Source organism: Zonotrichia albicollis, chromosome 20 (genome assembly GCF_047830755.1).
Source record: "Zonotrichia albicollis isolate bZonAlb1 chromosome 20, bZonAlb1.hap1, whole genome shotgun sequence".
Taxonomy (NCBI): domain Eukaryota; kingdom Metazoa; phylum Chordata; class Aves; order Passeriformes; family Passerellidae; genus Zonotrichia; species Zonotrichia albicollis.
Genome location: NC_133838.1, coordinates 11,965,856 through 11,990,773, shown reverse-complemented (window position 1 = coordinate 11,990,773; position 24,918 = coordinate 11,965,856). Strand labels below are relative to the sequence as shown.

The window sequence follows — 24,918 nt, the reverse complement described above, 5'->3', positions numbered from 1 at the left end:
CCCATTGGACTGTTCCCTCAGACCGCGCGTGCGCATTGCGGATTCTGGGCGGGGCAGACATGGCACCGCCCCTCATCTCCCATTGGTCCATTTCGTCAGGCAGCGCATGCGCAGTGGTTCTCAAAGGGTGGGGCATTATATAGCTCCGCCCCTCATCTCCCATTGGTCCATTTCCTCAGACAGCGCGTGCGCAGTGGTTCTCAAAGGGTGGGGCATATATAGCTCCGCCCCTCATCTCCCATTGGTCCGTTCCTGCTGGCGGCGCGTGCGCAGTGCGCGTTGAGGGCGGGGCCGGCGTGAGCGGGAAAACGCGAACCGGGAAAGGGGAAAAACCGGAACCGGAACCGCGGAACGGGAACGGAGCGGGAAAAACCGGAACCGGGGAACGGGAAAATCCGGAACCAGAACCGGGAACGGACCGGGAAAAACTGGAACCGGGAACCGGTCCCGGGGAGCCCCCGGCAGCCCCGGGATGAGGCGGCGGCGCGGGGGCGGCGCGGCCCCGGCCGAGGCCTGCGGGGTGTGGCTGGACACGGCGGAGCTGAAGCGGGGCCGGGCGCGGGTGAGGCCCTGAGGGAACCGGGGGGGTCGGGCCGGCACCGGGAGCACCGGGAACCCCCAGAGACCCCCGGGCCGGGCTGAGGCGCTGCCATCGAACCCCGGGGCTCGTTCGGGGCCTGGGGAGGGGAGGCTGATGCTTTGCTAATTATTAATAATTACTAATTAATATCAAATGATAACGGCTTATCCAGCATTGTGATGTTGTTCAATGAAGGCGGGAGCTGTGCCCCATCGCTGGGAGAGGGGCACAGTCGGTTTTATTTTAATTTCAATTTTTATTTTAATATTTTTCCCGTGTTTTTCCCCACAGCCCCTCACGCTCAGAGCACCCAGGAGTGCAGGGAGGAAGCAGAGCCTGGGGCTGCTCCCACAGCCCGGCAGCGGGGACAGCAACCCCAGGCACAGCTCCAGCTCCTGGCAGAGCTCCATCCTCAGCTTCTTCAGCCCCCAGCCAGGTACCTGGGCAGGGACTCAGCCTCACAACCCCAGCTCTGCTCTCCTGGCTGGGCAGAAAATCCCGGGCATTTTGAGGGGCACAGAGCAAAGGTTGGAACTCCCAGGAAGGAGGAGCTGGATGGCCCTGGGCACTTGGATTTTATATGGAATTATTTCAGAGGCAAAACTTGGATTTTTCTGTGGAATTATTTCACGGTATAACTTGGATTTTCTATGAAATTATTTCAGAGTATAACTTGGATTTTCTATGAAATGATTTCCAAGGTTAAACTTAAATTTTTTATTAAATAGTGTCAGAGGTAAAACTTGGATTTTATATGGAATTATTTCAGGGTCTAATTTGGATTTTCTATGAAATTATTCCAGGGTATAACTTGGATTTTCTATGAAATTATTTCAGAGTATAACTTGGATTTTCTATGGAATGATTTCCAAGGTTAAACTTAAATTTTTTATTAAATAGTTTCAGAGGTAAAACTTGGATTTTATATGGAATTATTTCAGGGTCTAAATTGGATTTTCTATGAAATTATTCCAGGGTATAACTTGGATTTTCTACGATACTATTTCAGGGTATAACTTGGATTTTCTATGGAATTATTTCAGGGTAAAACTTGGATTTTCTATGGAATTATTTCAGAGTATAACTTGGATTTTCTATGAGATTATTTCTGAGTGAGGCCAGGGCAGAGCTGGGGAGTTCTGGGGGTTTTTGGTGACTCTGGGCAGGAGCTGCAGCTCTGGGGATCCCTGGCGGTGCTGGGGACAGCCCTGGGGACACTCAGGGATGCTCTGGGGTGGTTAACCCTGGGGAATGGCTCTGTTTTCACTGATTCCCTGTTGTTTGCAGATGACAAAGAGAACATCAGGCCCTCTGCTCGCTGTGAGGAGCCCAGGGTGAAGATCCTGCCCCTGCCCCAGCTGGAGGGAGCCCAGCAGGAGCCCCCCGGGGCTGGGCAGGGCCTGCAGGGCCCAGCCCGGGCAGCACAAACAGCGCTGGAGCTCAGGGTGGGCTCCCAGGGGCTCAGCAGAGCCTCCCCCGGCGCTGGGGGGCATTCCTGGGACAAACCCTGCGTGTCCCCTGCAGGAACGGCCCCAGGGGCCAGGACAACTCTGCCCTGCCCTGGAGCCGGGGCTGGGGGCACAAACCCGGCCCTGGGGGCTGCTCCCGGCCGGGGCTGCTGCTCCACACAGAGCCCGGGCACAGCACAGCCCCTGCGGGAGCGGGGCCAGGTCCGGGTGGGGCCCGGCAGGGAGAGCCAGGGCTGCAGGGACAGGGACAGGGACTGGGACAGTGCCCACAGGGACAGGGACACCCAGAGCCCCAACAGGGACAGGGGCAGGGACTGGGACAGTGCCCACAGGGACAGGAACAGCCCCAACAGGGACAGGGACAGGGACTGGGACGGTGCCCACAGGGACAGCCCCAACAGGGACAGGGACAGCCCCAGGCAGGTCCTGTGCCAGGGGAGCAGGGACAGGGACAGTGCCCACAGGGACAGGGACACCCAGAGCCCCAACAGGGACAGGGACATCCAGAGCCCCGACAGGGACAGGGACAGCCCCAACAGGGACAGGGACACCCAGAGCCCCAACAGGGACAGGGACAAGGACAGGGCCAGCCCCAGGGACACCCCCAGCCCCATCAGGACCTCCCCCAGCCCCTCCAGGGACAGGGACAGCCCCAGGTTCCCCCTCAGGGTCACCCCCAGCCCCCCGGAGCCCCCCGAGCTGGGCTCTGAGCCCCTGTTCACGCAGGACTCAGAAGGGAACAGGGTCATCAAGCACTGGTGAGAGCCCAGCCTGGCCCTGCAGTGCTCACAGAGGGGAGGGAACCCCCTGGTGCGGCCCCCAGCTCCTGTTTGTTCTCATGGATGCTGCTTTAATCCAAATAAAAGTTGCAGTTTGTTTCTTTTTGGCTCTGGCTGTGTCCCTGGAGCTCGTTCCCAGGGCAGGGAGTGCTGAGAGCTCCATCTCCACCAACCCCCCCCAAATCCTGGAGCAGAGCTCCCTAAAAATGGGAGTTCTCACATCTTCTCTCTGCTACACAAGTCTCTTCTTCTCTGGTTTTCGAGGTGGGGATGATGATCTCATTTTTCAAGGAGGATGAAGAACTCCCTGGCACCCGAATATTTGTGATCCCAGCCCCACCCCGAGCCCATCAATAACCCCACAGACCATCAGTGTCTTATTAAGGCTCCATTTTATAGAAAGGAAACAAAAATGCCATTTTAAATACAGCCATGGGGGCACTGCAGGGAAGGTGGAGCTGGGGAGAGCTCTGGGTGAGGGGGAGCTGCAGCCACAGCCAGGCCAAGCCCCTGCCCTGCTCTGCCCACACACAGACCCTGGGGAGGCGCAGTAAAACACAGGCTGGGGGCACAGGGGCTTCCGTTAAATTAGTGGCAGGAAATTAAGGCCATTCTGTCATGCAACTGTGGCTGATCTGTGAGGGAATGAACACCCAGGGCACAGGAAACCCCTCAGACCGGAGCCAGGGGGGTTTGGGGAAATAAAATCCCTTTTCCCACCACGATCCAACAGTCCCGGAGGGCTGGGAGCACCCAGGAGCTCGTTCTCAGGGTAAATAAAAACTGGGGTTTGTCCTGTTCAAACTGGGCAGGGAACTGGTTCTGTCCTTGCAGCCCAGTGCTGAACTGGAACCTAAGGAAAAGTGCAGGAACAAAGAACTCATCCAGCAGCACTCCAGGAGATCCTCACCAACACCAAACACAGCTGGGAAACAGCTCCCATCTTCTTAAAAAGGATTTTCTTAAATAGAACAACACGTGGCAAACACATCAAATCCAACTCCTGACCAGGTGTCCGTGCACAAACCATGATCAATAAAAGAGGCAGAAGGCTCAGTCCTGGGGAGAAGGCAGCTACTGTGGAGGAGCTTGTGGGAGCAGAGCTGAGGGCAGCAGCATCACTTCTCCTTCAGGGCCAGGTCCTCGTCCTTGAGGGCAAACTTCCTCCTGAGCACCTCTGCAATGAGCACGGCCGGGTCCTCCTGCTTCAGGGACGGGCGGCTCCTGAGGGGACAAAACTCACTGCAATCAGCCCAAAACTCAGCCCAAAACTCACTGCAGTCAGCCCAAAACTCAGCCCAAAACTCACTGCAATCAGCACAAAACTCACTGCAATCAGCCCAAAACTCAGCCCAAAACTCACTGCAATCCGCCCAAAACTCAGCCCAAAACTCACTGCAATCAGCCCAAAACTCAGCCCAAAACTCACTGCAAACAGCCCAAAACTCAGCCCAAAACTCACTGCAAACAGCCCAAAACTCAGCCCAAAACTCACTGCAAACAGCCCAAAACTCAGCCCAAAACTCACTGCAATCAGCCCAAAACTCACTGCAGACAGCCCAAATTCCTCGCTGACAGCTCTGCCTGGCTCCTGAGGGACACAATTCACTGCAGTGAGCCCAAAACTCAATGCAGACGGCACAGAACTCACTGCAGACAGCCCAAAATTCACTGCAGTCAGCCCTGACAGGACCCAAATTCTTCACTGATAGGACCCAAACTCCTGCCTGACTGCTCGGCCTGGATCCTGATGGGCACAGAGCACAGAACTCACTACAGTCAGCACAGAATTCACTGCAATCAGCCCAAATTCCTCACTGGGACACAGGACAGAATCCTCACAGCAGTCAGCCCTGACAGGACCCAAATTCTTCACTGATAGGACCCAAACTCCTGCCTGACAGCCCTGCCTGGTTCCCGAGGGGCACAGAGCACAGAACTCACTGCAGTCAGCCCTGAACAACAAAACCCAGCAATGAGTTACCAATTCTGCTCCAAGGAGGTATCTCCCCCATGAAAATTCTCCATTATTTCCTATCCCAGAAAGGCCAAAACCCCAGGAACGAGTTACCAACATCTCATTTCCCCAGGAATGGAGCAGCTCCAGCCCAGTGCCTGCCCAGGCTCTGCACGGATTCCACTCAGAATTAAGGAGAATTTCAGGAAGCACTCACAAGTCCTTGCTCTGCTTCATCCTATGAATGTCCTTGAGAATCCCCATCATGTCAGCGAAGCTGCTGGCCTTGGACAGGGACACCGAGTCCTCCTCGTCGGGCTCGCGGGGCTCGGGCCGGCCCTCGGCGGCGCCGCAGAGCGGCGGCAGCTCCAGCTCGGCCACCGACGGCGCCTCGGGGCTCTCCAGCTCCGCCTCCTCCTCCGTGATGTCGCTGATGACGAAGGACGTGGTGGACTGGAAGGAGGGCCCGAAGCAGTGCACGGGAGAGGAGGCGTTGGAGCTGCCCGGAGACAACAGGTCCGGGGTCAGCTGGGCCGAGGCTGGGACAGAGAGCGGGAGGTGGGAGGGTGAGCTCACAGCAACAGAGTGTGAAACCAAACAAAATATAAAACCTGAGCTGCCCCCAGGGCCAGCGCCCACCGAGGGAACTGCTGGGAACCAGCCCTGAATGCACCTGGAGGAACCCAGGGAGATGCTGAGAATCAGCCCAGAGTGAGCCTGAGGAAGCCAGGGCTCAGCCCCCAAAAGTAAATCAGGTGAACCATTAAACAAAATACCTTTTTACAGAAAAACTTTTTTGTATTATATTGTATTACATAATAATTTTTACAAAAAAGAATTGTGTCTTGTTTATACATTTGAGTCTTGTAGTGAGACTGAAGATCTGGCACCCTGAATGCAGCTGCTGCTTTGGAATTTATCTGGTTCATAGAGATACTGATCCATGCTGGTCAGCAGAGGTGGAGGAGTGAGGAAAGAATGTAAAAGGCAGGGTAAATGTTGGGAAAACAGCCCAGAGGGAGCCAGGGCTCAGCCCCAGCAGGAACCCGGCCCTACCTGACTGTGCAGCCACGATTTTGGCGATCTGGCTCCGCAGGTGGCTCAGCTCATCCTGCAGCTCCGTGGTCCTGCTCAGGGCTGGCAAGCCAGGCTTCTTCAGGGCCAGCAGCTTCTCCTCCTGCTTCCTCAGGTTGGGCACCGAGGCGTTCCTCTGGATCACCGTGAAGGGACTCGGCTTCCACTTGTGCTTCAGAGGGCGAGTGTCACTTCTGGGGACACAAAACTGTCAGAACTGAGGCCAAACCTCCCCTGAGGGCAGCAGAGCTGGGACAAAACCCTGTCAGGAACTGGGGCCAAACCTGGCCATGACAAAGCCTGGCACAGCCTGAGGGCAGCAGAGCCTCCAAGGAAACAAACGAAGCCTCTGTGTCCCCTCAGAGAGCACAGAGCACCTCTGCAGCACCAGGAACACAGGAAACTGTGGCTGCCCCTGCATCCCTGCAAGTGTCTCCAGGGGCATTTCAGTCCTGGGAGAGCTCAACCTTTCCTGGCCAGAAAACCCCTTGGAGCAGCAGTTACAGTGCACAGAGCAGGACACTGAGCACAGAGCAGGCTCCTGGCACTTCCCACAGGAATTCCTCTCCTGGTACTTTGTCATTTTTCCCCCTGTCTGGGTAAAAATGTCTCTCAAGAGGCACCACATGGGACCCTGAGGGGACTGGAAGCTGTGGCCATGAGAGCAGAGTGTGGCTCTGTGCCAGAAGAGCAGAGGAAACCAACCTGACCCTGGCGTAGGTCTCCTCATCGTCAGCGGCGATCCACACGATGTCAGCCAGGGTGGGCACGGGGGGCACATCCCCCAGGTACAGATCTGACACGCTGGGCAGCACCTGGCAGGGGGAAATGCTGCTGAGGAGAGGGTGTTTGTTCTCCTGGAGCTGCCCCAGGTGTGCTGCCAGAGCCCCTGTGCTGTGGGCAGCTGGGTCAGGCACACACACAGCAGCAATTCCAGCAGTTTCCTTAAATTTGCACAATTGTTTGAGGTTTTGGACCAGGGAAATAAATCCTTCCCTGGGCCAGCTGCTGCTCCTTCCTGCTGTGTGAGTGAGGCAGGAGGGGACACCTGATCCAGGCCAGGCGCTGCCAAGGCCACGTGCCACCCTCTGCCACTCCAAGGGTGACATCAGGGACTCCACAGTCCTGGAACAGCCCCAGAGGGCACCTGGCCCCTTGGAGGTCACACAGCAAAACCCTGTGGAGCAAAACCCTGTGGAGCAGCAGCTCCACCTTTCCATCTCCCTCAGCTCAGGCACTGCCTGAGCAGGGATTTCCGATGTAGCAGGTAGGGCCTGGCGTTCGGAAGATCTCGTGATGTTACAGGAAGACAGGGCCCCTGCCCCCTTAGATAAGAAAATTAACATAGGAATGTAGCCCCCTGAATCAGATGCCAGTAACTTTCCATTTGCCCAGTAACTTTCCATCCCTACTAACCATAGATGGTAAGGACAGACCCCCACCTGACGTAGAAGCCCCCTAGACTATAAAACCCCACGAGAAGAGAGAATAAAGGCCTTTGATCCTCCACCATATTGGTGTCCGCGTGTTTCTTAGGCCCGAGCGACCCTGGGGAAGGGGGTCGCCGTGCTGTCTCCCGAAACCAGGCCGCCTGCCTTGTATCAGAAAGCAACATTCCTCACGCTGCCAGAGGTCACTTTACAAGAACGGAATTCAAGAAAAAATAAATTACAAAAAGAATTCCTAAACTTCACCATACTGGTGTAGGTTTTGTGGCTGCAGCTCTGCAGCCGTGTGGGGGCAGAGCAGCCCTGCTGGCAGTGCCCTGTGCTGCCCCAGGTGCCCAGGCAGGGGACACTCACTCACCTCGAAGGTGGCCCTGGGACAGGGCTTCAGGGGCAGGTTGGAGCCGATCATCCTGACCACGCTGCGAGCTGAGCCATGGGGCTTGTTCTGCCAGATGGGGATGGTCTGCAGGGACACAGCACGCTCAGCACCGCACCCAGGCCCTCCCTGGAATTCATTCAGCTGGAAATTCTCCTCAGCTGTCAGGGGCTATCTCTGACTTGTTATCTGTTCACTTGTAACTGAGAACCTGGCGGTAACTGAGGTTAGCAGCTGGTTTGGAGCTCCCAGGACACTTCTGGGCTGCGGCCAAAGAGTGAAGTGCTCTGCCCATGAGAGCTCCTGTGGCAGGAACAGCACCAGGCCCTGCACAGGGAACAGCACGGAGCCAAAGCTCAGCCCACAGCTCACCCAACAATCGATTTATTGCTGGAGCTCCTCTGTGCTCTGAGCACTCTCCATGCTGACACACCTGAAACTCCTGAGGAGCCCTGAACCCTTGGGCTGGGGCAGGGAGGGGACAGAGCTCTCTCTGCCTGGGGACAGGGACTGGGGCTGGGAGGGGACAGAGCTCTCTCTGCCTGGGGACCGATCTCTGCCATCTCTGCCTGGGGACAGGGGCGGGGGCAGTGCCCGGGAGCTGCTGCTGGGGAACCGCGGCAGGGGAAGGTTCTGGGGCAGCCCTGGAGGTGCCGGGGGCAGTGTCGGGGCAGTGCCCGCTGTCCCGCCCGTGTCACTCACGGCCTCCGCGTCCATGTCCGCCTGCTCAGCGCCGGCCGCTCATCGCACCCGCTCCGCCGCTCACTGCAACAACAGCGGGGGCTCAGCACGGCCCGGCCCGGCCCGGTCCGGCTCCCCGGCCCCTCACGGCCCGGCCCGGCCCCCCGGCCCCTCACGGCCCCTCACAGCCCGGCCCGGCCCCGGTACCTGCGGGCCGGCGGCGCAGCTCGGCCCCGCTGCCAGCGCCCGCTCCGCCGCCATCCCCGGAACCAGAACCGGGCCCGCCCCGCGCCTTCCGGGGCCGCAGCGCCTGCGCCGGGAACAGCGAGGGGACAGCCTGGGGACAACGGGACAGTCCGGGGACAACGGGACAGTCCGGGGCAGGGGGACATCCCGGTGTAAAGGCACACTGGGGACACCCCGTTGCAGGGGGGACATCCGGGGACACCCGGTGCATGGGGACACCCAGGTGTAAAGGGACATTGGGAACACCCAGGAGTAAAGGGACACTGGGGACACCTCGGTGTGAAGGGACATTGGGGACACCCAGGTGTAGAGAGGACACTGGAAACACCCCGGTGTAAAGGGACACTCCTGTGTAAAGGCACACGGGGGACACCCAGGTGTAAAGGGGACATTTGGAACACCCCGGTGCCGAGGGGACACCCCGGTACAAAGGGACATTGGGAACACCCAGGAGTAAAGGGACACTGGGGACACTCCTGTGTAAAGGGACACTGGGGACACCCAGGTGTAGAGGGGACACTGGAAACACCCCGGTGTAAAGGGACACTCCTGTGTAAAGGCACACGGGGGACACCCAGGTGTAGAGGGGACATTTGGAACACCCCGGTGCCAAGGGGACACCCAGGTGTAAAGGGGACATTGGGGACAGCCCGGGCACGCCCCGTCTCGCCCCTCGCCCCCGCAGCCCCGGCGCAGGAAGCAGAGCCGAGCCGAGCCGAGGATGATGCACGGATGGTTTTGGTTTTACCGGGGCCGCTCCGCCGCCCCTCCCGGCCGACATCGGCCCGGGCCCGCCGCGGGTTTCGGGCCGGGGCGTCACCAGGCACGGCAGGGGCGGCGGCGGAGCCCATACAGAGAGAACGGACCGAGAACGGGGGGGACACAGAGAGGGAATGGGGAGAACACACCGAGGGAACGGGGACAACACTTGGCACGCACTGATGGAGCCCCGCAGCCTGGCACGGGAAAAGGGACACGGGCTGTGACCCCTCGGGGTCCCCCTGCACTGCCCAGGCTCATCCCGAGAGCGCTCACAGGTGGCTGGGGGAGCTCAGGAGAGAATGAAATAAAAATGAACTCGGTGGGATCCCAAAGGCTGAGCCCTGCGGGGATGGAAGGGCCCCAAGGGCAGCCGGAGCTCTGCAGTGCTGCCCTGACCCCAGGCTGTCCCACCGGGGTGTGGAAAGTGCAGAGTTAATGCATAGTTACAAAGCCAACCATCCCAGGGTCATTAATTAGTCTCACTAGAGCAATTAGTGAAGTGGCACCGGTTCAGCCCAGAGCTAAGCTCAGTCTCCAGGCTCAGGTATGGACCAGGGTGGGGACAGGGGAATTACCACCACCAGGCTCCTCCCAGGACTGAAAATTAAAAACAAAAAAAAAAAGGCTTTTCCCTTAATTTGATTTGGTCCAACACAATTGTGCTTCAGAGAGCAGAAAAAGCGTCAGCAGCCAGGGCTGGCTGCAGGCAGCTACTGAGGATGCTTTGTCCCCTCACATGTCTGTAGGAATTTGCCTTAAATCCCATTTCACTCAACCTCTCCTCCTCCATATCACAAAATGATGCTCATTCTGATCCAGGCATTGGCACAGAGCAGGAACAACTGCTCAGGGTGGCTTCAGGTGAGGGATAATGGCTTTGTGTCTGAACAATCTCTTTGGAAAAAATTCCTGAAAATACCTTTTTGCACTGCTGGCTTTTAGAGCTGCCCAGTCCCCGGGCAGGAGGGAAGTTCCCAGAAGGAACTTCATGGTTCCTCCCCCAGCACAACCTGGGAGCTCAAAGCACAACAGGGACAGAGCAGCAGCTCCAAGGTCCCAGAGCTGCTGGGAGGGATGGATGGGTGGGTGGGACACTGCTCACTGCTGTGTCCTTCAGCCTGGGCTCACTGGGGAGCTCACACTGATCCTCAGCTCACCCCTCTGATGCCCTGGTGCCCACTCCTGGTGTCCCTGTGCCACTCTCAGGGCAAGGCCAGCAGTGCCACAGGAGCTCAGGGCAGCCCCAGTCCTGTCACACAAACTGTCACTGTCCCTAATGCCCATCCTGCTGTCCCTGTGCCACCCTCAGGGTCAGACCCTGCCTGACCCAGGCCAGCAGGTGCCACAGGAGCTCAGGGCAGCCCCAGTCCTGTCACACAGACTGTCACAGCCAGATGCAGAGCTGGCCCCAGGGGACAGGGACTGCCCAGGGCTGCTGGCTCTGTGCTCAGCACGAGTGTTTGGTCACGAGGGCAGTGCTGTCCCTGCACCCAGCAAGTCCTGCAGGCCAGTTCCAGGGCAATGAGGGTGGGTGCACACCCAGGCAGGGGCACTGGGATGTGTTCAGGTATTTGCACTCCTGCAGAAATGTGCCTGCAGTGAGAGGGGCAGGCTGTGGAACTGAACTCAGCTCACACCAGGACCCAGAGCTGGGACTGCTGCAGTTCAATGTCTGCCACGAGGATCAGGAGGATTTGCTGTAACCAAAATAGATCTCTGGAGTCTTTGGCCATCTCAGAGGGGCATTCAGTGCCTGCTTTTAGGGCTGCAGGTAAGGTTTTGCTCTGTGCAGCCCTTCCTTCAGGAACTGGAGGTAAGTTGCAGTTGAAGGGTCTTCAAAATTGGTTGAGAAACTGAAGATGCTGCTTTCAACATCTTCAGGCTTCATGGAAGTAATGTCCAGGAAATAGTTGGCATTGATGTGGTGAACCTGGTAAGAAAACAGATGAGAGGAGACTTCTAAGGGTCAGAACAATTCTCCATCCCTGCCTGGCCTGCAGCCAGCACAGAGAAGTCAAGGCTCTAACAGCTCCTACAGAATATCTGATTCTTGTGCTAATTCAGGAACCAGAATTTGGGTCTGAATTTCACAGTCAGAGAACAATGTGTGATCCTCCCCCAAGGGTGCTGACCCTTTGCTTGGGTTAAGAAGAGGATGAAGAACTAAAACACATTTGTTCTGGTTTCTAGGGGCAGGGAGCAAGGCTCAGGGCCAGCCCCAGCTCTGGCAGACCCTGCAGAGAACAGATGCCACGGAGGAGCCCAGCCTTACCACCGTGCCGTTGGGGAGGCAGATCATCATCTCCACAGGGAAGTTGTATTTCTCCAGGTGCAGCTTGGCCAGTTTGCTGTGGAGCTCATTCTCTCTGTTGCTCTGCAGGGAGACACCAAAACCACACACTGGCACACCCCACAAGGGGCAGAATGGCACAGGGGAGCCCACGGGAGAGCAGGAGGGAGCAGAGCAGCTTTGCAGTGCAGTGGTAACTGGTACCACTCTCACAGGCTGCTTTCCCTTTCCCTCTCAGGCTCCCTCTCCCATTTCAGCTGCAGATTTTCTCCCCAGACAAGAAACCACCCCATCACAGGCACACCAAAGTGTGATCCCAGCCCTTCCCAGTCCCCAGCTCTGTGACTGATCCCAGCTGACAGCACAGGCTCACAAGGGGGAAAGGCTCAGCCAGGAGCCCCAGGGCTCAGACAGTTATTTGGTTATTTGGTTATTTGCTTGTCCCCTGGGCTGCAGGGCAGTCAGCTGGCTGATGGCACCAGAGGCCTTGGGCAGGGCTGTCTCACAGGGAATCATCTGTTTTAGCTTTAAACCTGGCACCAGGACAGAGCCAAGGGGGTCACAGTGCCCCGTGTCAGCCTGCTCCATCTGCTGTCTGCCTGGCCCCTGCAGCAGCCAAGCACAGGGAGGGCTGGGCACAGAGATCCCCCTGGCAGCCCAGCAGAGCGTGAGCCTCACCTGCAGCTCCTCCAGCTCCTTGACCAGGGACCAGCTGCTGATGAAGCTCTCGTTGAGCAGGGCGAGGATGGGCGAACTTTCCAGGACGGTTTCCCGGAGAGTTCGCCCCGAACCTGGCACGGGAAGAGGCACAGGAGGCTTTGCTGGGCTTCCTCAGGGCACTGTCACCGTGCTCGATGCCAGCTGCTGAGTGCCAGCTGGCTCTGGCTCCCCCCAGCCCTCCCCACTGCCTTTTTGCTCCATTTCTGGCAGTTTTCCACGGCTTTTGTTGCCCACAGGTGCTGCTGGCAGAGCAGAGCCCAAGGCGGGCACACCATGGCAGCCACCCCCAGTGCCACCTGCTGCTCATGCCAAGCATGAGGGTCCTTCAGGGCACACAGGACTGAGGAGACCCTTCCCCTCCTGCCCAAGGTGGCACAGAAGCTCTGAGGCACTGAGGGGGAAAAGCTGCACACCAGGACAGCCCCAAGGCCAGGCCTGGCTCTGACCTGTGCTGTGCAGGTGCCAGGACGAGGCACACAGAGCAGTGCCCTTTTCCTGCCAATGCTGCCTCTCCTCTTCCCCAGCAGGAGAGAGGAAGGGGAGAGACCAGAGCCATGAGTCCACTTTGACAAAGGCACCTGACGCAGACAGAGCTGGTGCTGCCACTGGGCAGCTGAGATCTCATCAGTAATTCCCACTCCCAGCTTTGTCTGTCCAGCACCCCCAGAGCCCAAACAAGTGGCTCAAGGTTTCCTGCAGCCCCCTGACCCCCATCCCTGCAGCCAGGCTGGCAATGCCCTCACCTCAGCAGGACTGGTCATCCAGGGCCCCCCAGAGCAGGATGGAGTGCACCAGCTTCTTCTCTGCTCGTGCTCTCTCAAAGGCTTCTGTGAAGGGCAGGTAGGAGACCTGGGGGCAGAGGGACAGCGTGAGGGACAGGGACACAACAGCCCAGCTCCAGCAGGAGCAGCTCTGAGGGAACCAGACCCGGGGGGGACACACACAGAGCTCAGTCTGCAGCAGCACCTGCAGATTTAAAGTGGTAACTGTGATAAACTGATAACTGTGATAAACTGATAACTGTGATACACTGATAACTGTGGTGGTGTCCCCAGGGGCAACTTTATCTCCTGGGGAGGCTGTGGCCCCCTGTCCCTGTCCCTGCAGAGCCCTGACCTCACACACTGCAGAGAACACCTGCACCAGGGTGCCCAGGCTGTCTGCAGCCCCACCTCAGCTGCAGGGAAACCTGGCCTTGAGATATTTATTACAAACCTCCTGAAACAGCCTGAGAGCTGCCTGAGGAGCCTGCACAGAGCTGCTGCAATCACTCCAGTGAAAGGAACTGATATGAACATCTTGGCAGCCTGAAGGGACATTTGCAAGCTCGGGCATGAGGAGGCAGCCACCAAAACGTGTCCCTCCAGCCAAGGCAGCAGTGACAGGCAGTGGCCATCTGCTCCACAGCCTGCTGGCATGTTAAATGGTTTGGGTCACCCAGAGCTGTACATTTGTGTCTGGCTGCAGGCTGCAGAGGCACAGGCAGCTCGTGTGTTCTCTGCTGATAAGGAGAGCTTGGTCCAGAGGCACCTGGCTGCTGTGCCAGTGGAGCCAGAGCAAAAAGCATTTGTAAGCAGCACAATTACCTGCCTGCTCCACACTCACAGCACAGCCAGTGATAAGAGGCAGGAAGGATGAGCCTATACCTACAGTACAATCCTGACATGGAGAATTTGCTGCTGCCTGTGCTGCTGTGTGACCCCAAACCCCCTGGGACACCCTCCCAGTGCCCTGGATGCTGCTCAGGCTGTGCTCTCTGGACCCTGCTGGCCCTCCAGGTCACTGGGTGGCTCAGTGAGGACGATCTGCCCCAAATCAACGTGCCAAGGAGAGCCCAGCCCCTTGCTCACCTTCTTAAATGGGTACATGGCCACCTCCAGCCTGTGGGCCGCCTCCTGCCAGGGGATCTGCTGCTGCCAGGTGATCTCCTCAAACACAAACTGGATGGGCTCCCCCGAGGGGTCCCTGCTGGCCAGGACCTTCCCGTCCTCATCGTGGATCACGGAGGGCACCGAGGGCCCTGTGGCCTCCAGCTCCATCTGCAGGGAACAGCCTGGCTTGGAGCTGCTCCCAGCCCTCTCCTGGTGCTCCAGGACAGGGCACAGATCCTAAATAACACCGTGCAGCTCCTCAGGAAGGCACAGCCTGATCTCCCATCTCCTGGAGCTGCACTGTGCCAGTGAAACACCTCATTTCCCTCAGTGTGGCTGCACTCTCTGGGTTGGGAATGCACAGAGTCCACGTTCCCACCTTCCCAGGGCTGTGGGACACCAGATGCTTTCAGCCACCAGGATCTGCAGGGCTCACTGGCAGCCCTTGCTCTGCCACCAGCTCAGCCCTGGGAAGCCACGAGAGGGAGCAGCAGGAAAAGCTGCCCAGGAGCTTCCCTGTGGCTCTGCTACAGCTGGAATGATTCTGCTAAATCTGAGTTCTGCCAATTAAAAATAATCACAGCTCTAGTTTAGGAGAACGTGGGCCTGGTGAATTCAGGCATTCAGAATTCTGCCTTATGTTTCCTGTCCCAAGAGCTGGGATTACCACAAAAAAGGGGAACAAGCTCGTGCACTTTCTAAATCCAGACCCACAGTTGTTCATACCCTGCTCAGGGCCCGGGTTCAGCTCCTCATCTTCCCTCCTGCCTGTCAGGCAATGTTTTAAAAAAGGGAAAAGTCTCCAAAAGCTTAAGATTCAACGCACACTGAGGGAAAAAGGAAAATCAGAAGAGCTGCCAGTGGGGCTGCAGAGGACAGACAGAGACAAATGGAAATTGCACTGCTGTACTGAAAAGATCCAGGGAGAGCTCCAAGGAATGGGGTACAGAGGTTCCAGAGGTTTGTGGCAGCACAAAGCCCTGAGGAGCTGCCCAGGTGTGGGGCACAGGACAGGGCACTGACCTGGGGCAGGTATCCAATGTCCACCTCCATGTTGCTGCTCTCGCTTGCCCCGTAGAGCCACTCCATGTCCACGTTCAGGGACCTGCAGGGGAACAGCAGGGCTGCAGCTGGGCAAGGGAACCCCAAACTGTGCAAGGGAACCCCAAACTGTGCAAGGGAACCCCAGACTGGAGCGCAGGAGTGACCCAGGGCTGCAGCTGTGCAAGGGAACCCCAAACTGTGCAAGGCAACCCCCAAACTGGAGCCCAGGAGTGACCCAGGGCTGCAGCTGTGCAAGGGAACCCCAAACTGTGCAAGGCAACCCCCAAACTGGAGCCCAGGAGTGACCCAGGGCTGCAGCTGGGCAAGGGAACCCCAAACTGTGCAAGGGAACCCCAAACTGTGCAAGGGAACCCCCAAACTGTACAAGGGAACCCCCAAACTGTGCAAGGGAACCCCCAAACTGGAGCCCAGGAGTCACTCAGGGCCAAAACTATGCAGGGGAACCCCAAACTGTGCAAGGGAACCCCAAACTATGGAAACATCCTCCTGCAGGGAACCCAGGAGTGACCCAGGGCTGCAGCTGTGCAAGGGAACCCCAAACTATGCAAGGGAACCCCAAACTGGAGCCCAGGAGTGACCCAGGGCTCTGAGTCTGGGAACCCCCAAACTAAGGGAACATCCTCCTGCAGGGCCAGCACCAGACCCAGAGCCTCTGGAGATCTCTGTGCTCCCTGCAGCAGCCCAGGAACACCAATCCTGCTGGCCCAGGGCCCAGGCACCCACTCAGCACTCTGGAAATCACACTCAACACCTCTGAGCTCTGTCAAATGACAGGAAAGAGAGATGTCTTTGCTCCCTCATCCTTCCCAGCACTTCGCTCGCACATTCTGATCCTGCTGAACTTTTAAAAGTGTTTTTCTGGAAGCAAAAGGCTGCTGGCAGAGCCCAGAGTGGCTGCTGGCTGTAAGAAATGTGCTGACAGAGCCACTGGGGTTGAGTCGCCAGGGTAACGTTGTAATAGAATTTTCACTCTTGTCATGGGCAAAGAGATTTGAAGCTCCTTCCCCCTGAAACAATTCCAGCTTCTTGCCAGAGAGCAGGAACGAGCTGCTGCACACAAAGCCTTAACCTGTGAGACTCTAAGCAAAATAATGTGTTGGAGGAGGAGCAGCAGGCCTTGCTGAACTCCACTGGGACTGCCAGCCCTGCACCAAGGGACAGTTACTGGGTGTGAATCAGGCCCTGGATACATCAGGGATCCCCAATGGTGCAGAAATGCATTTAAAGCAACTGCAGAGCTCAGATCTCTCAGATTTTCCCAGAAATGAGAGGGAAACAGCCGTACCTGTTGTTGGGAACAAAGAGCCTGAAGTCCCTGACGTGGGAGGAGTCCTTGGACAGGACAATGTAACCTGTGAACTGCCCCGGGGAGAACCAGAAGGGGAAGTTTGGTGGCTCGTTCAGCTGGAATTCGGCGTGGATCCTGCAGGGAGAGAGGAGCCATCAGCTGGGACCCTGCACTGCAGGGACAGCAGGGAAAAGCTGTCTCCAGGCACCTGAAACTATGAACCTCAACTGGGCAGGAGAGATGGAGCTTAAACAGCTTTTCATGTCACACAGTGAGGAGGGTGAGACTGGAACAGATGCCCTGGGTCAGGAGCACCTCCTGTATCCATGCCTTCTGGAACTGGGCAGCCAGGGAGGATGAAGTAATTTATCATTCCTTGAAACACAGGGACAGAACAAGGCCCCTTTAGCTTGCTCAGACACATCAAAGCTGTGAGCAACAATTCTGTGGACTCTCCCCCTTGGAAAGACACTCTGACAAACCTAAATCTAACAGAATTCTCGCTAGCCAGATTCTCCCCTTTCAGCCAGGGGTGATGCCCTGCATGAGGACACGGTGACACTGGCAGCACAGGTGACCTTTGGGTTGCATGTGGGCACGGTGACACTGGCAGCACAGGTGACTCTTGGCTTGCATGAGGACACAGTGACACTGGCAGCACAGGGGACCCTTGGGTTGGCATGAGGGCACGGTGACACTGGCAGCACAGGTGACCCTTGGGTTGGCATGAGGGCACGGTGACACTGGCAGCACAGGTGACCTTTGGGTTGCATGAAGGCATGGTGACACTGGCAGCACAGGTGACCTTTGGGTTGGCATGAGGGCACGGTGACACTGGCAGCACAGGTGACCTTTGGGTTGCATGAGGGCACGGTGACACTGGCAGCACAGGGGACCTTTGGGTTGGCATGAGGGCATGGTGACACTGGCAGCACAGGTGACCTTTGGGTTGCATGAGGGCACGGTGACACTGGCAGCACAGGGGACCTTTGGGCTGCATGAGGGCACGGTGACACTGGCAGCACTGGTGACCTTTGGCTTGCATGAGGGCACGGTGACACTGGCAGCACAGGTGACTCTTGGCTTGCATGAGGGCACGGTGACACTGGCAGCACAGGTGACCTTTGGGTTGCATGAGGGCACGGTGACACTGGCAGCACAGGGGACCCTTGGCTTGCATGAGGGCATGGTGACACTGGCAGCACAGGTGACCTTTGGGTTGGCATGAGGGCATGGTGACACTGGCAGCACAGGGGACCTTTGGGTTGGCATGAGGACACGGTGACACTGGCAGCACAGGGGACCTTTGGGTTGGCATGAGGGCACGGTGACACTGGCAGCACAGGGGACCTTTGGGTTGGCATGAGGGCACAGTGACACTGGCAGCACAGGTGACCCTTGGCTGCATGAGGGCACGGTGACACTGGCAGCACAGGTGACCTTTGGGTTGGCATGAGGGCGCAGTGACACTGGCAGCACAGGGGACCTTTGGGTTGGCATGAGGGCACGGTGACACTGGCAGCACAGGGGACCTTTGGGCTGCATGAGGACATGGTGACACTGGCAGCACAGGGGACCCTTGGCTTGCATGAGGACATGGTGACACTGGCAGCACAGGGGACCCTTGGCTTGCACCTCCCTCCCAGCCCCACCACCCAGTGTCCCGTGGGAACCCGCTGCAGTGCCATGCCTGCTGTGCCAGGGCACAGGCTGGGGGTGTCCCCATGCCCCGGGGGTGCCCCCAGCCCCCCGGGCTCACCGGAATGCCACGCTGTAGTAGAAGCTGCTGCTGGCCTGGAGGCAGGCCACGGCTCCCTGCGGGGCGAAGCGCGTCCTGACGAAGGGGCGCGGGTGGAACATGCTCAGCAGCCTGTGGATGAGCACCTGAGGGAGGGCAGGAGCAGCATGAGAACTGCTCCTCACACGGCAGGAGGGCTGAGGACAGCAGGGAGAACTGCTCCTCCACACAGCTCCAAAGCAGCCCCCACCTGAGCAGGAAGGTCAGAGAATGGCTCTGATTTAACAGCCAGCTCAGAGACCGACCTAATTACACAGCAAGGAGACAAAGCAAGGCACTGCTGTCACAAAGAAATCCATCTTCCATGTCTGTGTGCCATTGCCATGGGCTGCAGCCTTCCATCAGCCCAGGCACAACAGCAAACTGAAGTGCAAGGCTGCCTGTGCCAATGCTTCAGCCTTGAAGGGGTGGGATGCAGCCAGGGGAGGGGATGCACAGCCAGGCTTTACCTGCTGGGCACACACAGGTCCCACCTGGCACCTAAGGGTTCCACCAGGAATGATCCCAGGGCCTTTCTGAATAATCCCTTCTGGGGTAACTATCCTCCAGTCCCACACAATTAACAAACAAGATGAAGTTACTCGTCACAGACACACACAGAGCTTCTGCCTGCTCTCAGTTTTGCCCCCAGTTTAGGTGCTCCTGGCTATACACTGCAGAATTCCCGCTTCCCTAGAAAATAGGGATACACATATAAAACCTGAGTGTCATATCTCACCTCTTTGCCCTTGGGAGGTGGAGGGTAAAACCTGTTGTTGGACAGATACCCAGTGAAGATGTTCAGCTCACTGGGAATGATCCACCAGGGCTCCCCAAGATCCAGGTTGTCCTTTGGAGGGAGGAAGGCTTTGAACTGCCTGGCAAGCAGGACACTCATGGGGGCTGCTGGGGCTGTCCAGTTCCTGAGCCCAGACAGAGCCACGTGGGAAATCTGGGAACAGAAGATGCTGTCAGAGCCCACAGGAGTGTCCCAGCGTGCAGTGATGTCATGGATGCAGGGAGGCTTTGGAAAAGGGGGGGAAAATGCATCACATCCCAAATTCTTCTTACCCCACCAAACATTCTGTCAGCCTCCAAGAATGTGAGTAACAGAGCAGAGGGAACATGCCATGAGCAGAGGCAGCTCTGCTCCTGCTCCCAGCTCCCCAGGAAGGGAGGGTGCTCCAACTGGGGCAGGGCACAGCTGAGTGTGCTGAAAGCCTGCAATGCTGAGGGGGTCCCTGTCACAGCAAGGACCCTGTCCCCTCCCAGCACATTCCTGGTGCTGTTCCCAGCCCCCAGATTGTTTATCCCACAGTCTGGGCCCTGCAGGACACCTACTCCCAAGAAGCCATCCTTGCTCTTCGTCATTGTTTCCATGAGCAGGGGCTGGAACTTGGCCACGACGGACAGAGTCTCCCCATCTGGATCTGGCGTCTCCTCCTCTTCAGACTCTGACACTGGAGCAACCCCTGGGCACAAGGACAGGAACTCAGGCAGCAGCTTCCCCTCCCTCCCCTTTTATGTAATTGTGAAGTGATCACACGTTTATCCTGCAAATCCAGGAGCACTGGGGGTCTCTCAGCTGATCCCACAGAGCAGAACTCAGACCCAGCTCTGGCTGCACAAACTGAAGGGAAGGGGATGAACTCAATGGCTTTAAGTGGAAGGGGATGGGTTTAGGTTGGATATTGGGGAGGAATTGTTCCCACAGGTGCCCAGAGCAGCTGTGGATCCCTGGCAGTGCCCAGGGCCAGGCTGGATGGAGCTTGGAGCAGCCTGGGGCAGTGGGAGGTGTCCCTGCCCTGGCAGGGGTGGCACTGGAGGGGCTTTGAGGTCCCTCCCAGCCCAAACCATTCCATGATTCCCTGTTTCCCTGGCTGCAAAGCCCAGGCACACTCACAGCCCCATCCCAGCCCGTGCTGGAGCCAGTCCAGGAGAGCAGAGCAATCCCTGTCTGTGTCCCCATGTCCTTTGTCATGCCCACACTCTCCCTGGCTGGCACCAGCAGAGCCACTTGCTCTGTGCTGACACAGCCTGCAGAGATGATCTCCCCCAGCTGCCAGCCAGGAGAGCTGCCCCAGCTGAATGGAGCCCTCTCTGGTGCCTCTGGCCTGGCCTGAGCTGCATTTGTGCCATTCACCCATCCCAAATCCCCCTTAAGCTCCACACAAAGTCACTTATGTACTTTGCTAGTCCAGCAGTGGGATCCTCCACCTTGTAAAAACTGCACTTTGTCACAGTGATGTCTGCTGTTTAAGCCTTTCCAACAACATGGAAAGCTTCACAGCCTCTCTTCGTGTAAATAAGACCCAGAAAACAATAAAGTGAATAAAACATTCAGTGAGTTCAAGCTGTGGGGTTCATGATGTTTGGCTGTGTGCAGGGAATCAGACAGGAACCCACCTGTGAGCTTCTCAGCAATGGGTTTGAACTCCTCTGGGCTCAGGTACAGGTCCTTGTTGGTGTCCAGGGAGGAGAAGAGGAACAGCCCCTCATTCCCCAAGGACTTGAGAGCCAGCTCCTGGTTTGGGAAGAAGAGGCAACAGAGATTTCATTGGAACCTCCTGCAGGAGCCCACTGTGGCCCCTCTGGAGTTGATCCCACCCTTCCCAGCACATCCAGGGGAAGATGAACGGCCCTTGGCAGGGTTTGGTGCTGTTTGCAACGTGTCCAGGAACTGCTGGCACGAGGACACTGAACCTACATCTGCCTGAGTAATTCCAGCTGAACCATTTGCTCACGTTCAGAGCCTTTTGCCAGAAAAATCCCTCACTTTTTCCAGCTAGCTCAGCCTAAACCTGCAGATCTGGGAGCACCTGGAGGTGGTAATTGCTGGGATAAGCTGATGTGCAAATAAAGGCAGTCAAATATGTGAGTACCACATTCCTAAAGCACAGAGGGAGTGAGCTGAGCCCTTGGAATTAGAAACTTCCACTCCAGCATCACTGCCCTGCTCTGGTCAGTGCCCCTTTAAAGCTCCAGACTTGGAGATGGAATATTCTGGCTCCCTGTTCCCTCAGCCATCTACCCATCAGGGAGTCACAGAACCCATGGCCTTCTCCAGAAACTTCCACAGGACCCCAGCTGCTCTGTGCCTCAGTTTCTCCCTCTGCCAAGCCCCCACAGGGCTCACCGAGGTGGTGGCTCCCTCAGAGCAGGGCTCTGGAAGCTTCCACACATTTCCACTCCACAGTCTGAAGGGAAAGGGACAACCTGGAGGCAGAGCAAGAGCTCCAGGTTGGTGTGAGAGGAGGGAGGGACACAGAGCAGGCAGGGCAAAGCCCTCAGTGCCAGCCAGCCCTTGGCACATGCCCCAGGATCCAGCAGCTTGCCCTGCCACCCTGGAGAAGGCTGGAGCTGCGAGCACAAACGCTCTGCATTCTGCTGCTCTCCATTGCCTGCAGCACCATCCCCAGAGCTCCTGAGCCCGTTTATTTTCCATCTGTTGCCTGCCAGCCTGAAGCAGCACTAATGCAGCCTGGAAGGCTTTGCTCCCATCAACTGCAGCTGCAAAAGCACTTAAGAGCCTTCCAGGGCACTTCCAGGGCCGAGACTGAAATAAACTGGAGCTCAAAACGAAGATGTGGATGAGGACATGGCCAAGGACACAAAAAAATGAAAGGAGATGTTTTTTTTTGTGCACAGGGACAATGCACTATGGACTGATCACAGTTAACCTGCTTCTATTCCCTGAATGAATGGGGATGAGCATCCTGGGCTCTGCAAAGAGGTAACAGCTCTGCTGAGCACCTGGCTGAAGGTGCTGACACATCTCCCTCAACCCAGTGTCCACCTGAACCCCCAGTGACGCCTGGTGGTCACCTCAGCCTGGCCACCTCAACCCAGTGTCCACCTTAAGCCCCTCAATGCCTGGTGGTCACCTCAGCCCGGCCACGGCCACCTCAGCCCCAGCAGCCACCGATGCCTGGCAGTGCCCCAACACCTGCGACACCTTAACCCTCATGGGCACAGATGTCTGCTGGTCACCTCAAACCCAGCGGTCATCCCAAGTCTGGCGGTGACTTCAGCCTGGCTACAGCCACCTCAGCCCCATTAGCCACAATGCCAATACTCCTCTTAGTCCGGTGGTGACCACCTAAACCACCCTGGCAATGGATTCCTGATGGTCACTCCAGCCCAGCTAGACCCCCTCAGCCCCCATCGATTCCTGGAGGTGACTTCAGCCTTACTATGGCCACCTCAGCCATCACCGATACCTGGTGGTCACTCCAGCCTGGCCACAGCCACCTCAGCCCCGGTGCCCCCTGAGCCTGGCTATGGCCAATTCAGCCCTCACCGATGCCCGGTGGTCACTCTAGCCCGGCTCCGGCCCCCTCAGCCCCGGTGTCCCCTCAGCCCGGTTATGGCCCCCCCAGCCCCGGTGCCGCCGCCTCCCCTCACGCAGCCCGGCCGGGCCGCGCCCGCCATTCCCGCTCGCTCCGCCCGGCCCGTCCCCGCCCCTGTACCCGGTGCTCTGTACCTGCTGCCGCGCCGCCTCCGCGTCCCGGTAGTACTTGGCGGCCAGCAGCGCGGCCAGCAGCGCCAGGGCCAGCGCCAGGCGCGGAGGGGCCGCTCCGGGCCCCGGCCCCGCCATCGCGCCGGGCCCGCGCCGCGGAGCCGCCATGGCCGCCCGGCCGGGGGAGGCGTCAGGCGGCCGAGGAGGGGCCGCGGGCCCCGCGGGGAATAAAAAACCCTTTTTGTGTTAAATCACCTCCGCTCCCTCACGGGAAGGGGCTGTGTGGTGTTAAATATCGGCACCCGGTCAGGGAAAAATGTGTTTTAGTGGTAAATGAGAGTCGGTGCGTCTGGGAAAAGATCGTGTTAGTGGTAAATGACCGGCACCCGCTAAGGAAAAAATGTGTTTTAGTGTTAAATCCCAGTTAGGGAAAAGTTCATTTTAGTGTTAAATGAATGGCACTTGGGAAGATAAAACCACTCTAAATGGTGAATGAGCGGCACTTGTTCAGGAAAAAGCGCTTTTTAGGGTGAAATGTCTCTGCTGTGAGGGCTCTGGGGGGATGAACCCCATCCTCTGTCTCCAAGGACTTTATTATCCATGGGAGACACGGGTGTGTGTCCATCCCCACATCCCCATTTTGCCCTTAAATCAACTTTTCCCAGAAAGAACAAAACCCTGGACTTGTTCTGCACTCCCCAAAGCCGTATCCTGCACTTCTACTTGGCTATAGCTGACCAAAATGGATATTTTTTTAATAAAACAGGTATCGGTGGGTTCACTTGCAGTGATTCTGCTGAGGTTTGAGCTCTGTAAATGGGAATTAGGGAATGGGAACGACTTGGAAGCCCTGGGGTGATGGTGCTCAGCGTTCTGTCTCCAGTATCATCCCCACATTTTGGGTCATTTTTACCTCCATGGGTCACATTTTGGGTCATTTCCACCCCAAGCTTTTCAACCTCCCATGTTATCAGCGTTCCTCCCACAGCCGTGGCATTGCTGTCACATTGTCCCTTAGCAGTGGCTGGGCCAAGACACACAAAATTATTATTTAGACACACAAATTTATTATTTTAACCCCTCCCCACACCTCATCCTCCAATCCCCCACAGCCAGGGAAGATTTCTGCTGCAGGGCCAGCACTGAATGTTTGATCTCTCCGAGGGAAGCAGGCAGCGCCAGCCTTTAATCCTTTGAAGCTCTGCTGTATCCTAAGCCTGCCTAATCGTTTTTGTTTTAGCTTTAAAGAACTCTGGAGATGGAGATGAGCGAGAGCATGACCAAGCCATTAAGGGAGGGAGGATGAGGATGGGACCAGCAAAGGAGCCCAGCAGTGGAACCAGGGGGGATTTTTGTGATTCATGCGGTGAAAATTCCTTCTGCAGCACAGCAGAAAACTCCCCTGGAACTCTGCTCCATGAAAAACCCGAATGAAAGAGAAAAGGTGGAATAATTCAGGGTGCCTGCTGCTCCTTGAAAGAGAACAAACCTCTCTGGGTTTGCTCTGGGCGCTGGGATTACAGCACTCATGAAGAATGTTAAATATCCACACATCTGCTGTGGGGCCCACCCAGGCACACCTGGATCAAAGGGAATCCTAAAAATAATAATAACAGGGAAGATTTCCACCCAGCAGGAGAAACGATCCCAGGTTTCCCCTTGGCCAGAACAGCTCCTGGTTTGTGCTGAGCTGCAGGAAACTTCCTTGGGAGGTGTGGGATGGTGCCACTCACCTGTGAGAAATGGAAACCAGCCATGGAGCTGTTCCTGAAGGAAACCAGAGCCACACTGTTTGTTCTGAGGGTTTAAATTCTGCTCCATGTTACTCCAAGAGCAGGTCATTCTTATTTAAGAAATTCCCTTAATCCATTATCGGAATCCTTTGAGCTCCAAGAGCTCCCCATGCCCAAATCTCCCGGATAACACAGCTCACTCCCAGGATGTTTATTTACCAACACCCATTCCTCCAGGCCAGGCTTAGCAGGCAGCAGCTTTATCCCTGGGATAATGCTAAGTCCCCATCTGACAATCTTATTTCTCTCGGGGAATTACAAAGGCAGGAATTTAGAAACAACA

General features: G+C 57.1%; 3 protein-coding genes across 4 annotated transcripts; 1 reads left to right on the top strand and 2 right to left on the bottom strand.

The window, feature by feature from the left end:
• Window positions 1–260: 260 nt before the first annotated feature.
• Window positions 261–3,766, top strand: LOC141731311 (uncharacterized). The gene is made up of 3 exons (XM_074555733.1): window positions 261–562; window positions 872–1,016; window positions 1,868–3,766. Exons 1-3 carry the CDS (start codon window positions 473–475, stop codon window positions 2,809–2,811), a joined length of 1,179 nt encoding a protein of 392 aa, XP_074411834.1. The 5' UTR covers window positions 261–472; the 3' UTR covers window positions 2,812–3,766.
• On the bottom strand, window positions 3,202–8,730 carry MTFR1L (mitochondrial fission regulator 1 like). 2 transcript variants are annotated; one of them, XM_074555734.1, is made up of 8 exons: window positions 8,572–8,730; window positions 8,386–8,448; window positions 7,666–7,770; window positions 6,565–6,674; window positions 5,842–6,053; window positions 5,003–5,324; window positions 4,378–4,419; window positions 3,202–4,052 (listed from the first exon to the last, which is right to left on the bottom strand). In XM_074555734.1, the coding sequence occupies exons 2-8, from the start codon at window positions 8,398–8,400 to the stop codon at window positions 3,947–3,949; spliced, it is 912 nt and encodes a 303-aa protein (XP_074411835.1). In that variant the 5' UTR covers window positions 8,401–8,448; window positions 8,572–8,730; the 3' UTR covers window positions 3,202–3,946. The 2 variants fall into 2 exon arrangements, with proteins under 2 accessions (XP_074411835.1, XP_074411836.1); XM_074555735.1 differs by lacking the exon at window positions 4,378–4,419 and having other exon boundaries at window positions 8,572–8,729.
• A 1,571-nt stretch (window positions 8,731–10,301) lies between these two features.
• On the bottom strand, window positions 10,302–23,064 carry SELENON (selenoprotein N). The gene is made up of 12 exons (XM_074555732.1): window positions 22,867–23,064; window positions 20,790–20,907; window positions 19,725–19,855; window positions 19,123–19,335; window positions 18,366–18,490; window positions 16,604–16,741; window positions 15,277–15,358; window positions 14,233–14,421; window positions 13,126–13,231; window positions 12,341–12,453; window positions 11,645–11,746; window positions 10,302–11,302 (listed from the first exon to the last, which is right to left on the bottom strand). The coding sequence occupies exons 1-12, from the start codon at window positions 23,008–23,010 to the stop codon at window positions 11,132–11,134; spliced, it is 1,632 nt and encodes a 543-aa protein (XP_074411833.1). The 5' UTR covers window positions 23,011–23,064; the 3' UTR covers window positions 10,302–11,131.
• Window positions 23,065–24,918: the final 1,854 nt, after the last annotated feature.